This window comes from Labrus mixtus, chromosome 12, assembly GCF_963584025.1.
Source record: "Labrus mixtus chromosome 12, fLabMix1.1, whole genome shotgun sequence".
Lineage (NCBI taxonomy): Eukaryota > Metazoa > Chordata > Actinopteri > Labriformes > Labridae > Labrus > Labrus mixtus.
Window position 1 is genome coordinate 6,299,403 of NC_083623.1, and position 15,059 is coordinate 6,314,461.

General features: G+C 41.5%; 1 protein-coding gene across 1 annotated transcript in view; it reads right to left on the reverse strand.

The window, feature by feature from the left end:
* map3k5 (mitogen-activated protein kinase kinase kinase 5) overlaps positions 1-15,059 on the reverse strand; it is an 81,735-nt gene that overhangs the window by 19,925 nt on the left and 46,751 nt on the right. The window contains exons 7-14 of the mRNA XM_061051662.1: positions 14,071-14,241; positions 11,783-11,895; positions 9,094-9,253; positions 7,544-7,697; positions 7,344-7,451; positions 5,392-5,444; positions 3,882-3,977; positions 304-385 (exon numbers count right to left, since the gene is read on the reverse strand). Of these exons, the coding sequence (XP_060907645.1) occupies positions 304-385; positions 3,882-3,977; positions 5,392-5,444; positions 7,344-7,451; positions 7,544-7,697; positions 9,094-9,253; positions 11,783-11,895; positions 14,071-14,241 (937 nt within the window). The remainder of the gene's footprint in view (positions 1-303; positions 386-3,881; positions 3,978-5,391; positions 5,445-7,343; positions 7,452-7,543; positions 7,698-9,093; positions 9,254-11,782; positions 11,896-14,070; positions 14,242-15,059) is intronic.

A 15,059-nucleotide genomic window follows, 5' to 3' on the forward strand; every position in this document is an offset into this window, starting at 1 on the left:
AATAGTTTGTGGGGAGAAAAAGCAGCAAGACATAGAAATTGAAGATGAACTTCAACATCTGTCCAAGAAGACAGAATAATGCTCGTATGTGTGCAGTTCATGAAGTTCATTTCAATATCAAGTCTTGAAAATCTCTGTTTAATGATCACCTGTGTTGATAAGCTCGCTTACTGTTTTCAGTTGACTTAACTTTTATTTAAAATGAAAAACTTTGAAATCATTAGTTGGAATAAAGCCAAAGTTTTTACGGCTTGAAAACTATCAGAGCAGATATTGGAGTTAACTATTCCTCAGTCGTCTCACCTCCAAGGCGTCGTTGTCACAGTCCCCCTCCTCTGGACCTTTCCAAGCCTCCTCTGCTATGCTGTTGACCAGATCACAAAACCTGCAGAAAGAAAGAAAATACCTGATCAGTCCAAACAGATTGAAAGATAGATTACTGATTCCGAGGGACATTTAAATATGCATATATATTGCAGTGCACATGTCGTCTGATAGCAGTTTTGCACATGTTGTCTGAGATCAGTTTTACACATGTAGTCTGAGATCAGTTTTGCACATGTAGTCTGAGATCAGTTTTACACATGTAGTCTGAGAACAGTTTTACACATGTAGTCTGAGATCAGTTTTGCACATGTAGTCTGAGATCAGTTTTGCACATGTTGTCTGAGATCAGTTTTGCACATGTAGTCTGAGATCAGTTTTACACATGTTGTCTGAGATCAGTTTTGCACATGTTGTCTGAGATCAGTTTTGCACATGTAGTCTGAGATCAGTTTTGCACATGTAGTCTGAGATCAGTTTTACACATGTTGTCTGAGATCAGTTTTGCATATGTAGTCTGAGATCAGTTTTGCACATGTAGTCTGAGATCAGTTTTGCACATGTTGTCTGAGAGCAGTTTTGCACATGTTGTCTGAGAGCAGTTTTTCACATATTTGCACATGTAGTCTGAGAGCAGTTTTGCACAAGTTGTCTGAGAACAGTTTTGCACATGTAGTCTGACAGCAGTTTTGCACATGTAGTCTGAGAACAGTTTTACACATGTAGTCTGAGATCAGTTTTACACATGTAGTCTGAGATCAGTTTTGCACATGTAGTCTGAGAGCAGTTTTGCACATGTAGTCTGAGAGCAGTTTTGCACATGTAGTCTGAGAGCAGTTTTGCACATGTAGTCTGAGATCAGTTTTGCACATGTAGTCTGAGATCAGTTTTACACATGTTGTCTGAGAGCAGTTTTGCACATGTTGTCTGAGAGCAGTTTTTCACATATTTGCACATGTAGTCTGAGAGCAGTTTTGCACAAGTTGTCTGAGAACAGTTTTGCACATGTAGTCTGAGAGCAGTTTTGCACATGTAGTCTGAGAACAGTTTTACACATGTTGTCTGAGATCAGTTTTACACATGTAGTCTGAGATCAGTTTTGCACATGTAGTCTGAGATCAGTTTTGCACATGTTGTCTGAGAACAGTTTTACACATGTTGTCTGAGATCAGTTTTACACATGTTGTCTGAGAGCAGTTTTTCACATATTTGCACATGTAGTCTGAGATCAGTTTTGCACATGTAGTCTGAGATCAGTTTTACACATGTTGTCTGAGAGCAGTTTTGCACATGTAGTCTGAGAGCAGTTTTGCACAAGTTGTCTGAGATCAGTTTTGCACATGTTGTCTGAGATCAGTTTTGCACATGTAGTCTGAGAGCAGTTTTACACATGTAGTCTGAGATCAGTTTTGCACATGTTGTCTGAGATCAGTTTTACACATGTAGTCTGAGATCAGTTTTGCACATGTTGTCTGAGATCAGTTTTGCACATGTAGTCTGAGATCAGTTTTTCACATATTGTCTGAGAGCAGTTTTGCACATGTAGTCTGAGAGCAGTTTTACACATGTAGTCTGAGAGCAGTTTTTCACATATTTGCACATGTTGTCTGAGAGCAGTTTTGCACATGTAGTCTGAGATCAGTTTTACACATGTTGTCTGAGAGCAGTTTTGCACATGTAGTCTGAGAGCAGTTTTGCACATGTAGTCTGAGAGCAGTTTTGCACATGTTGTCTGAGATCAGTTTTACACATGTTGTCTGAGAGCAGTTTTGCACATGTTGTCTGAGCTCCATTAAGCACATATTGTGATAGTAAGTGTTGGTATTTAGCAGATGGTCTTATCCAGACGAGGTTTCAGTGTGTTTACATGCACACTGCCCACACATAAACATACAGATAATGACCTTCATCACCGTCTACGAACACAAGCTGTGAATTAGCACGTTGCCTTGTCATGCTGTCACACACTGTATGCCTGCAGGTGTTCATACATGTGTGCTTCTGCTCTGCGTGCACACTTACCGATCATGCATATGCACAAACACAATCATGCTGCATCTCTCCCTCTTTCTATCCCCCTTTTATCTACCTTTTTCCTCCTCACCTTTCCTCACCCCTCCCCTCCCCTGCTTTTGCTTTGTATTAAAAGGAGAGCGGCTTCATGACAACAGCAGGCATGACTCACTGACTCTCACACGGCACATAATGGAACTGGAAGTGCTCGGGAGCGTCTGATGTGAGAGTCACAAGTCTGAACACTCTGTGCTTCACTGAGCCGCTAGTGAAGACACGGCGGTGCCGAGAGGAGACAAGGTGTGCTGGTGGTGATAGAAAGTGTGAATGTTGCCACCTGAGAACTGAGCTGACAACAGTGTCTAGGGTTTGGTAATAACAGAGAAGAAGAAAACTCACACCTGAGGGAGGAAGTTTGAAATCACTGATATATATATTTAGGATGAAAATGTGTCTGAAATATCACATGTTGGATTAGTGACGGGCTGTTTTGTTAGGAATAAAACAAGTCTTAGAATCATAAAAATCAGAACTGTTTTCTTTTTAGTATGAATAGTTTGTTAGAACCAGTTCTGAGTTTTACGTTCTTAATCTGCAAAGTTACTGTTCACTTTGTGTCAGGAGGCAAGACATGACGTAAAAAAGAAGCTGCAGAAATCCAAGATGGCCAACGAAAGGACAGAATTCGGCTATTTTTAATTGTAGGTATTCACAGTATCAACTGGTGAACGGAGAAGAACATGAGCTATAAAGAGTATGAAGCTGTTTTGGTACGTGCACAGAGATCGCGCTGGTCTCTCACCAGTCGGGTGATGTGAATGTCATCACCTCAGCTTGCTTGCCTGCTGTGAATTTTCCTGAATATTTTCCAGCTCCATACTTTAATCAGCTCACATCAAGCAGAAATTTCATAAGGGGGCTGGCAGGAAAAAGTCCAGTTAAACCAGGCACCTTATAACTTATCATTTAGTATCTAGTATTTAGCCTACTTGCACATAGCTCTGTATATATATATTTATTTCTCGTTTACTGCACATAGTTCTGGTTACATCTGTTTACATCTGTTAGTCCGATCACTGTCCACTCATATCTACTCCTTTAAGTTAAGTTTAAGCTTTAAGTTGTATTTAAATTGACATTTTATATTTAGGTTAAAATATTTCGTACTTGCACTGTTGTTAATTTACTGCTCTGTGTGCCTTTGAATTGCCCCCCAGGGACAAATAAAGTTTTTTGAATTTGAATTTGAAAGTTGGGGTGAAAGAATTTGGCGTTCACACACGCAGCCCATCATGAAAATGTCATGAGTTTTGTGCATGTGTGAAATCAACAACATTTTCTAAAAAATGATGTGTCATTTTCAGCTAGTTTTTAAGAATTGGCTCATAAAACTCAAAAGCATGAATTTTAAAGTAGTATAAAGAGGCCAGTTAGCCATTTTGATCACTTTAAGGGAGGTTTCATAATGTTTCCAACATCTGTGCTTCATGATGTCAAACAAACACAGACAGACAGACAGACAGACAGGGAACAGACAGACCAACCTTTTACAGTGCATCTCCGTGCAGAAATAAATCTGGAAGTCCTCGGCATTGTGAAGGACGTAGAGGAAGGCACTCCGCTCGTCAAACTTGGAGATGCTGAAGCGAAACGGTTCACGGTTAGATGGACAATCATCACATGAGAACAGACACGACTCAGAGGGAATAAATGAAGCCTTTCAGTCGACTTATGACATCAGCCATCAAGTCTGTGGTAGGAGATAAAGGAGTTTTTGTTCCTGCATGAGGATGGACACTGCATGAAAACCCAGTGAATTAGATTTCACAGCAGTGAAGTTTGCAGTATTACGGGTAAGAATAGTTCTCTTCTGGGCAAAAGACTCAGGACTTTTTTTTTTTTTTTGCTAATTAAATTCTGTTGAATTTTGGCACAAAACATGGAGCGCTTGAGTTCAATAACTAAATGGGAACATCTTTATACGGCGAAATGAGCACTTGTCCAGTTCTAAGCCTTTGTGCCAAGGCCGGAGCTGCCTACCCAGACAACGGAGCGACTGTATGTGTGGCCGTTTTGTTGCTCGCAGAGCTGCTTTTGTGTCCTGCTGACTGTCTGCAGGCTGAGTGGGCACAGAGAATGAGTAGTTCCCTAGCAACATGTGAGCACGGCCCTCCAATTCTCCCTCATCTGACTCTGAATTCCTTTGAGGGCCGTGGAAAAAAAAAAAGAAAGAGGCTCATTGAAGACGTGATGAAAACTGACTGTGGCAGACTGTCTGTGGTATTAATGGAGCAGTCTGAGGCGGTCTGTGAGAGGAGAAGTCGTAGTGATGTACACGTCTGCATGCCTTTTTGATTATATGCATTCAATAAAATCAATGCTTAGATACCTCTGCTTATAACATGTTAGACCAAACTGTTAAAGCATCTACAATAAACTGAAAATGCCTCTTACATTTTTGCTTTTGTCATTAAGTTTTTCATCCATCCTTTAATGAGTCTTGCTAGATTTTGTACACATTTATGTTTTAATTTTTCAGAGTAAAGACAACGCACTATTTAAAAAAGTGGTAACTCCAAGCACAGGTTTGCCCGAGTACAGTGTCAAGAAGCTGCTGGTTGGACTATTATGATTTATTATATATTACTAACTTGTTGTAATAAGACATCACATGCTGTCATGTTGAAAAAGAGATTTTAATATTGATTTGTGCTTTTTTCTGATCATATTTTTATGTCTGCTGTATTGCTGTTATTGCATATTAGCATGCTAACTGCAAATGTTAAACTGAATCCTTTTATTGATGGCATAACTGAACGAGGAGAGAAGTATAAAATCTCTTTAAAAGGAGTCGTGACATCCCTCTCCATGGCAGACGTATTCTGATGTACGGCTCTTGTCACTCTTAGGGACATTGTGGAGCTTGACAATTTTCTCCTAACCCACTGTCCGGAGATACAGTCAAACCAATCAGCCTCTGGAGACAGGTGTGAGGTCTCCGTCTCATCACTCATCTGTATTATGAGCGGGTCATTAACGACTGCAGACACTGACCTGACACCTCGCACTGACGTGGCGCTGAAGTTCCACTCATGGATCCCCTTGTGCTGCAGAGCAGAAAGAAACAGTTATCATGACGGCTGCAGGGAGAGCCTCAATCAAAGTGTCCCCCCCGTGGAAGACAAGGCACTGATTGATAATAGCAGAGTGATGATAGTATTACAGCTGTAGCATGAGTTGATTGAATCCACAGCAATAAGAAGACATTAGTGGTTTTATTACGTTGGCTGTCGAGCTTGAATGAAATGAAAATATGAAGACTGTGTAGCTGATGAAGCAGATTTAAAAGGATCTTTTTCAAATGGCACAATGAATGAATGTATAAAGAAAAGGTTCTGGGAAATTATGAATGTATTGAATTAATCTAACTGATTGTATTTGATTGTTTCTATATTTTTTATCTATTTTTTGTTTTGTGAAAGAAAGAGAAAACAACAGGTTAGCCATCTTATTCTGTTAAACAGTTTCTTGTGTTATTAGGAAAAGGGGCAGGTATTATAAGTTTTCTTCTTCTTCTGCTCCTGTTTGCTCATGAACAGTGTTTCAGCATTATGAGAAAATATTTATGGTGTTGAAACCATACACTGAATTGAGCAAATAAATAAATAAAAATAAATAAATAGGCAGACCCATTTTATTAATAAGCTGCTGAGCCAGAGAGCAAAATGTAGAACAACATGAGAAATCATCAATATGGGTGATGCACGCTCCTTCATGACAGGACACAAGCAAACATAATCACGTCATCTCACGAAAGATAACGAAACAGGAAAACTGATCCTTATAATCCTTCCATTATCCCCAGCTGACAAACACGATGAGTACCTCTCATTCAATCACCCGTGTGTTTACTTAAAGTTACACAATGTAAAGCATCAGTGGTGTTGCTATGGTAACAGTCAGTAGTATACAGAGTACTCCTGAGGGTTAAGCAGCGTATGACTTTGTATAACTCATAGAGTAATTGCCTGCCGGCCAATCGGAAAACAAGTGTTTTCTGTGGCTATAGAGAGCTTTCATCAAACTAATTTGTCATTAAAGAAGCTAAAACATCAGTTTGTTTGAACCAACACATAACATTTCCCCAAAATGTTTATAGGGCTCAGTAGCTCAGGCTTTAAGGACTTGGGTTGGGAACTGGAGGGTTGCCAGTTAAAGTATGGAAGTTTGTCTGGTTTCTGGAGGGGTGCCAGGTCACTTCCAGAGTACTGCCGAGGTGCCCTTGATCAAGGCATCGAACCCCAAACATCTCTGGCCTAATGCCTGTGTAGCAGCCACACTCTGACATCTCTCCATTAAAGGCCACATATTATGCAAAATACACCTTTACCATGTTTTTCTAAAACTCATTTGTCCCTAGCTTGTCTAATAACTCATCTTCTCGGTCTTTTGCCTGCTCCACTTTTCAGAAAATGTGTGCTCAAACAGGCCGTTTGGAGATTTTCCCTTCGTGACATCACAAAGGGCAGTAACCCCTCCCCCAGGTGGGTGACAATCCCACAGCTAGGTGTTTGTTCTGCCCTCTGAGTCTGCATCCTCACCGTAAACAATAAGGCATGGAGAGAGAAAGCCTAATTGACACAAGCCCTTCCAGAGAGGGGGCGTGGTCAGACACAGCTCATTTACATATTTAAAGGTACAGACACAGAAACAGCCTGTTCTGAGCAGGGCTGAAATAGAGGGGTTTCTAGACATGATCAAATACAGGATCAGAGTGGATTTTCAGCAAGAAACTTAAGAGATGTTTTGTGTGTGAGAAGCAATAACTACCAATAACAGAGAGTAAAACTGAATCTCCACTCTGGGATTAATAAAATATATTAAAAAAATGAAATACTAAATAATACTATTTCTCACTCAACTCTCTAACTGTGAGTTATTCAAGCTGTGAAGAAGCAGAACTGGTGAGTCAAGGTTGTTTGAAGATATAAATAACAGACACCCACCTTGTCATCAGGAGCAACATGCCAGATTGACACGGTGTTGTCATCCACGTCTTTGTTTATGGACAAATATGACGGCTGGTACACTTTGGTTGGTTCTAATATCAACACCTGGTGAAGAGATGACTGTGTTAAAAGACATTTTTCTATTTTTACTCACAGCTACAGTTTGAGGTTACTGGAAACTTCGTCTAATGCCTTACAGGAAATCGGACAGAGGAGACGTCTTTTTTTGTGGCCTCCACCAGAAAGTCCATCCAGAAGTCCACCAGCTCCTGTTTGGGCGCCGGCTGCTCCACGCCAGGTTTCTTGAACTGTTTGTAGATTAAGATGGTCTCCACCAGCGAGCGAAGATACCTGAACCAGAGAGAAATACAAGAAAACAATAATGATCCATGGAAATAAATCAGAATCCAAACACAGATGTCAAACTTAACCCTGGCTCAGACTACAGGAGTCTTAAAATCCAAACCCGATTTTGAAATCAGGTAGCATCACACACATAAGGAAAACCTTAACAGATATTATTCTTCATAACCTCAAGCATGCACACAATATAACATATGAAAATTGTTGCACATCACATGCTACAGGATTTTACGTAACCCTTGAGCTCATGTAAACAATGGAGCCAGTCGTTAAATTTGCGATTATAATGCTTTATGCAGAGAGTTCAAAACATTTTATAAAGCGAGTTTGGGGGCAGAAATGTCTGACGAGACGCGGACAACATGGATTGTCTTTTCTTCAGCTAGAGTCAGAGGTCAGATAGTAACTGTCAGATGCATTACAGATGTGCAGCACACCTGTGCGGGTTGCAGCTTGCCGCCGGTCGCCACTACTGCCCTCCTATGTCTCATGAGGTTACTTTAGTCACACGACTTCTGCCAGAACCTTTCATGACGTAATGGTCAAGATTTTAAATCCAAAATATCAAACATGTTTCAAATAAATCGAGGCGTCCCGGACGATAAGATTGGATCTTTATACCGCTCACACTACAAGATAATGTGGGAAGATAATCGGAGCAGACGTGAGTCTGGAACACTACTGTGATTGTCAGGAAGGGGGAATCAGACCTCATATCGGCCCAATTATCCCGCAGTCTGAACCAGGATTTGTTAAAAACTCGATGTGCTTCTCAAAAGAAAAAACCCCATCTGTAAACAAAATAATAATAATAATAATATAATAATAATTTGCATGGTTTCAGATTGATTCCAGAAAACAACAATATCATCTGCTTATGTTTTGATACTGGGGCTCATTTGTCTCTGAGACATTAATGAAAACTTAAAGAGTTTTCACAGCACACAAACAAACAGGGAACAGCAGGGTCTTAAGCACTGCAGAAGAAGCAGCTGTACACTGATTACGCCACATGATGTACATCTGATACAGTCTCATGAAATCTGGAGGACTGGATTTACTAAATGAAGAAAAAAAAAGCTTTTATTTTAGCAGAGTGAAGAAAATGGGTCTAATCTCTGCATTATTTTTTAAGTAATTCGGCTGTTTGTGCCTCCTGTTGAGGGAAAGTCTTTGTTTCAGGAACAGATTATTTGAATTATTGCACATCTGACACTCCTCCCAAAATGTCACAACTCCATCCTTGCAGGAAAAGCAAAGTGCTCGCAACATTTTCCACAGATGTGCCCTGAGGTAACAAGGCAACACAGATGGTGACAGATGCTGTCTTCTTTTTTTTTCTTCTTTGGCAGGCTACTTGAGGACTACTTGACCGTGTTCTCACCAGATGGGGGCCTTGAGTTTGAAGAGTTTCTCGGAGGCCTGGATGACCCGGGTGTTGTCGCAGGCCAGGATGCTGGCGCCCAGGAAGAAGCCCACATCCCAGTAGCTCTGCAGCTTGTCCAGGCTGCCTTTCTTCCCCAGCAGGCTGCTCAGCTTCACCCCTGGAAATAAAGGAAACAGGTAACAGTATTTAATACAACTGGAAGATCATTATTTCCTAGAAATGTTAAAGACTCCTTTCTTATTGTATATACAGATTCCTCACAATGTTCAGTTTTATTTACATTTTTAAAAACATGTATATATATATATTTAATCAAAAGACTTTTTGTCAAATGTGGTGTTGACAGAAGTGTTTCAATCGGTTGTTATTTCCACTTCCACATTACAGTCATTTTAACATCCTGTGTTTTAATGAAAGTGCTACTAAAAATATAGTTGGACTAATATCACTGAGACAACAAAATCAAAACTGGAGATGTCCTAATACAGTACCATTCTTATTTTTCCGTATATCGATTTGAATATCTAAACTTGAGGATTCGCAATTCCAAGGGATCCCTCGGATATTAGTGCAATAAAACCAACAGGTTGATGTAATTATTGTCAGCTGTAAGCTTCATTACTAGCTGTGTATGGATTATCATCATCGATTGTTGTAAAGCCTGGTTCATCACAGTAAAGGAATCATGAATGAAAACAGTAATTCAGAATCAGCCGCTAGCAGCTCAGCTCGCAGCCCATCCTGTCATGTTGTGTCTGCTGAAGAGTCTCATAGAAATACTGTCTTTTAACCAGGTTTCTATTATCTTAAATGTAACTTGTAAACACAAAACATATATTTAAAACATGTCATGGTAAAACACAGATCGCTGACATTATGCTAGCTTTGGCTAACGCTGCACGTTCTGCGAGCAGCCACTGTTGTGCTAGTAGCAGCAATAATACAAAAGATGTGAGCGCTTCAGATGGTTGCATTGATTGACATACTCGATGAAACCTGATACTGTATTCTAGGCCATTTTTCAACACTTAAATCAGCTTGTGAAGAAGTTTTAAGACTGTATTTTCTCAAAAAACACGTTTGCATTCTACTTTTTGCATTACTCTCTTTCTGCTCAAAATACTGAATGTTCAATCTAACTGAGATACTGTTATCGACTCCTGCAAAGGGAAGCTGCTTCTACATGTCCTGCTGTGGTAATAAGTCGTTTAAAGAGGTAGGAGGGGGTCTAGGGATAAACATAGGGGCAATCAGGGTCTGAAGGGAGAGAGGGTTGGGCTAAATTTAAGGAGCTGCAGACTGATTTCCAGGACTGCTCGCTCTGTTTCTCACATTCCTGAGCCCCTCCGAACCTCACGTTTTACTGGACGATTTGGAAAAAAAGAGCTTAACAGCATGCTTCATTGCCAAACAGGAGGACATTTTACTTCATATTATCAGATCATTTAAAAGCAACTAACTAAAAAAATACAAATACATTCTGAGATGTGCTTTAAAACTCTGCAGGCCCCCTCCATTGTTTGGAGCTTTTTCCACTAATGCACTCATGACAATTTCTAGAAAATTTCAGGCAGCCTGCCCCCTGAAATCTTCTTGCCTTGCTTGGTCACACATGCACATGAGAGTGGAAGTCTATCCCTGTCAGACGGGAGGAGGGGGGAGGGGGGAGGGGTCTCATTAGGGAAGACATGACATAAAAAGAACGACGCAGAGGAGGCAAACGAAGCAACAGTCTGACACTATGATGAGAATTGTTTGCCTTTATATTCAAGTTTGACATATTCACAGTACCAACAAAAGGAACACGGTGGCGGACTGAAAAGATAATGAAGCAGTTTTATTACATTACGTTTCGTTACGTGTACGGAGGTCGCACAGGAAGCATTCATACGATCTATTGTCGGGCACCTGTCGCAGGTTAGAAACATTATCATCGTCCCCTGAAGTTAAACGCCAGGAGTTCTGTGTACTGTAAGTGTGAAAGCACCAATAGTTTTGTTTTGGCTGCAGCAGACATCTGCTTTTAGCATCCTCAGATCCAACAGCAGAATTAGCGATAACATAGTGAACACAGCGAAGCTATTAGCTTACCATCCAGATAGTTACCTCATGAATTTGAGAAAAACATTGGATTATTATCCCCTATTGATGTTTTTTACACATTTACCAGGCACTTAACAGAATTATACTGAGCCAAATAAATATTCTCCTTTGAGATCATTTATGTCTCTAATATCTCAAAACCTAGAAGCTAATTGTTACAGCCGCTAGCTGCTAACTTTGCCTGCTGAGTGGTGCTAAACAGATCCCAAACAGCAGAATATGTGGAGCTTTTTATTTTCTCTCAAACAGCTGCCTGTCACTGTCGAGGGAGGTGAACATAAACCGGTATAGTTACATGTCGTAAAACCAAAACAACGAGCTGAAAGACGATAAAATGCTCTTTAGACTTTAGACAGGAAGTCAGCTGATAATTCTCTGTAGGCCTGTTACTCATCCTAACACATCACATACAACCAGTTTTCCAACATATATACGATGTGAAAATATTGATGAGGGTCGCTTTAACCTGCAGATATCCATGCATGAATGCTAATTAACAAATCCCAGCTTCCCTTTCATATTTTCCTCTAAAGTTGAAGTAGTTCTCATAAAAGGACAGACATCCAGCCTGGTGTCCACTCACCCACTTTGCGGAGCTCGAAGGACGAGTCAAATTGGTGTCCGGCCGCCAGGAGCAGAACAGCGTAGTTGATGCCAGAGTGTAGCGTCGGCTCTGACTCAAACCCCTTTTTAAACCTGAGAGGGAGAGAGGAAATGACTCGAATAAACAGTCTCCTCCAACACATGCGTCACATCAAATCCCAAGCACCTCAGAGGTAACGAATGGCTTTCTCGGGGCGCCGCCCGCTTCCTGAGACGCTTCACGTTAGAAAAACACATTAAGAGCCATATTGAGTGGGGACCCCAGAACGACACACCACAACTGCGAGAACCCCTCGCCAAACAAGAAATTTCATTTATTTAATGAACAAGCTGTTGAGCTGAGGAGAGGGGCTGTGAATGTTATTAGGGGTTCCCTTTGCCAAGATGCAACACGCATCTGAAAAGTAATCGCCAGATGGGAGCGAGATAACGTAAGCAGCTTATTTGACGGAGAGATGCGAGAACTAAAGAGCAATTTGCAAGATGAAGGCAATCAGCCGCGTGATATTAATTCAACCTCTGTCTGCTATTGTTAGACTCAGAGTGCCGAAATCACAGCCAGACTCAAACATCAGATCGCAAACTAGCTGCAGCCGAGGGATTTGAACAGCCTGAAGTCCTGGATTGAAGAAGGTGCTGGAAACCCTCCACATGCATCTTATTCTGAGTCATCAGCATCCAGCAGGAGATGCAGGTTTTTATCACGCACTGAATTAAGGTTGTCAAAAAGTACTTTGAAACCTTTCCTCACCACATGTTTTAAAGTCATACAATCTATGTTCTCTTCTTCTGTGGTACAGTGGATAGATGATTTTAGTTTCCTTGAAAGATTTCATTAAATATGAAGCTATCTTAAGGCCTGACTGATACAGAAGACTCAAATATTACCAGAACTCCTGAAACAATCCTTCAAACTAAAGTAATACTCACTAAATTCATTGTATTATGACATGTTTGTCTCTTGCATCACCTATTATTAATCTCACAGAACAAGAGCTTCTGCATTTTGTTCTCATGATTTTGCATGACAGTAATTTGGAGTAACAGGTTGTGCAGTGTTGTTTGCCGTGTTGCACGTCCCTGCTGTAATGAGCTCACATGTGCAGCATTGCGGCCCTCCTTTAAACTTCAATGAGATTTATAATCCTCCTCACTGACAAAAGGATTTCACCTTCATGATAACAGCTATTAACAAGGCATTGATTCAGGGATCAACTCTTCATTCAGTGGCGCCACGATGGCATGAGTCACCTTTAAGGTATTCTCTATTTTCGGATTCTGTACATGCTGCACATGCAGACTCAGAATTCAAATCAGCTTTGTTGGCCAGCTATGTTGTGGCAGTGGGGCGTTTATGTTTAGCCCCGTTTCCACCAAGCGGTCCAGTTCAGTACGGTACCCATTTATTGCTGTTTCCGACGTCAAAAGTTGGGAATGGTACCAAAATAAGGGATCGGTACCGTCCTACTTTTTTGGGTTAATAGCGGGCTACGCTGTGTTCGGCTCCTATGATGTCACACTTTTACATAGCTGACACGGCTATCTCCATCTGGCTTACACTCCGCTTACCAAATAAGGGTACGGTTGGCTGTGGAAACACAACTAACTTTACTGAAACGGGGCTGGCTCATCTGTAGTAGAGATGAGATGTGTGAGAGAGGCTCGGGGGAGCAGTGTCAGAGTTGATTTGCACAGGTGATATCTGTTGGCTGATTGCTCTCCTTCTTTGCTCTCTGCAGGAGCATGCTGGAGCTGACACACACACACACACACACACACACACACACACACACACACACACACACACACACACACACACACACACACACACACACACACACACACACACACACACACACACGAGCCTGAGCCAAGGAGGATATTCTGTTGGGACTTTTGAGAAAAGAGAACTGAACGATCTCTGGAAACACAGGGAGAGTTAGTTGAAGATGTGTTTATGTTGTTGGCTAGAGTGTGTGTGTGTGTGTGTGTGTGTGTGTGTGTGTGAGATCAAAGAGACTAAACTCAGAGTTGCTGCAGCCGTGTGCATCTGTTGCGCTGAAACAGAACCCAGTTATGTGTACACAAACAAGGAATATGAGTCTGATTTCACCATGCTCTCTATGTACACAGACCCAAACACACAATATGTCTACAGTGTAACGATGAGGATGTTGAACTCATACACAGCGTTGGAATAGATTGTTTATAAGGTCAGTGGTAAATGAAACAAACTTTTGTTGCACACGTTAACGTCGACTTCCTCACCACTGTGTGCCGCTGTCTCTGCTCGACGTGTCGGTGAAGTGAGACTCCAGGAACATGTCCTTATAGATCCGTCCCACCAGGCAGTAGATGTCCGAGGCCACCTGCTCCTCTCCCTCCACCAGGGGCAGCATGATGTCCAGAGCCTTCTGCCTGTCGCCCGGCAGGTTCCTCCTAAATGTTCATCAGAAAAAGACAAAGACATCAAACTCACACAAACATGCAAAGTGAGACATGTTTGGCAACACTACTGTCAATGTGACGCCCTGAACTTTGACTAATCACAGATTAAAGTTTGTCTCTCAACACTCCTTTAATTACATTATTCATTAAGTCCAGGGAACAGGTGCACATCTCCACCCATTTAACAACAGTGGGATTAATACAGCAATTAAAGCACAGCAGTGATTACCAAATGATTATTGCACGAACGATGGTGAGTTCAGATGCAGCAGAACCGGTGATAGGGGCCCTTTCTGAAAATCCACAGTTCACTATGGAGTGCAGACTTTTCAGTAGACTGAATCCTCGTGTTCATTCAGTGGACATTTTTTTTGGGTCCACCTCAGTAGACTGAACATTTCAGCATGGATACCAACTTCCTGGTTTTGTGCAGTATGGTTCAGATGCATCCTTTCAGGAAAGGAGTTGTAGTTTAAAGGTCCCATATTCAGCTTTTTCTGGTTTTATATGCCCTTCAGTGTGTTTTCCAAGTGTCCTGTGCATGTTTAAGCACATCTATTTGCAAAAATTCAAAGTCCGCGGAAACGCGGCTTCTCCTACGTCCTCCTGTTAGCTGTAGCATTAGCTGCATGTAACGCTCGGTTCTAGCCCCCCTCCATAAAAATGTGTCAGTGCGGCGTCATTGTCAGTGTGAGATCACTGATCTAAGCCCATTGGCTCGTTGTGACAAGCCCTGCAGCTCATGTTGAAATTTCCGAGACGCGTGCCGAGCAACTGACCAATAACGACAGAGCGGATCGGCAGACCAA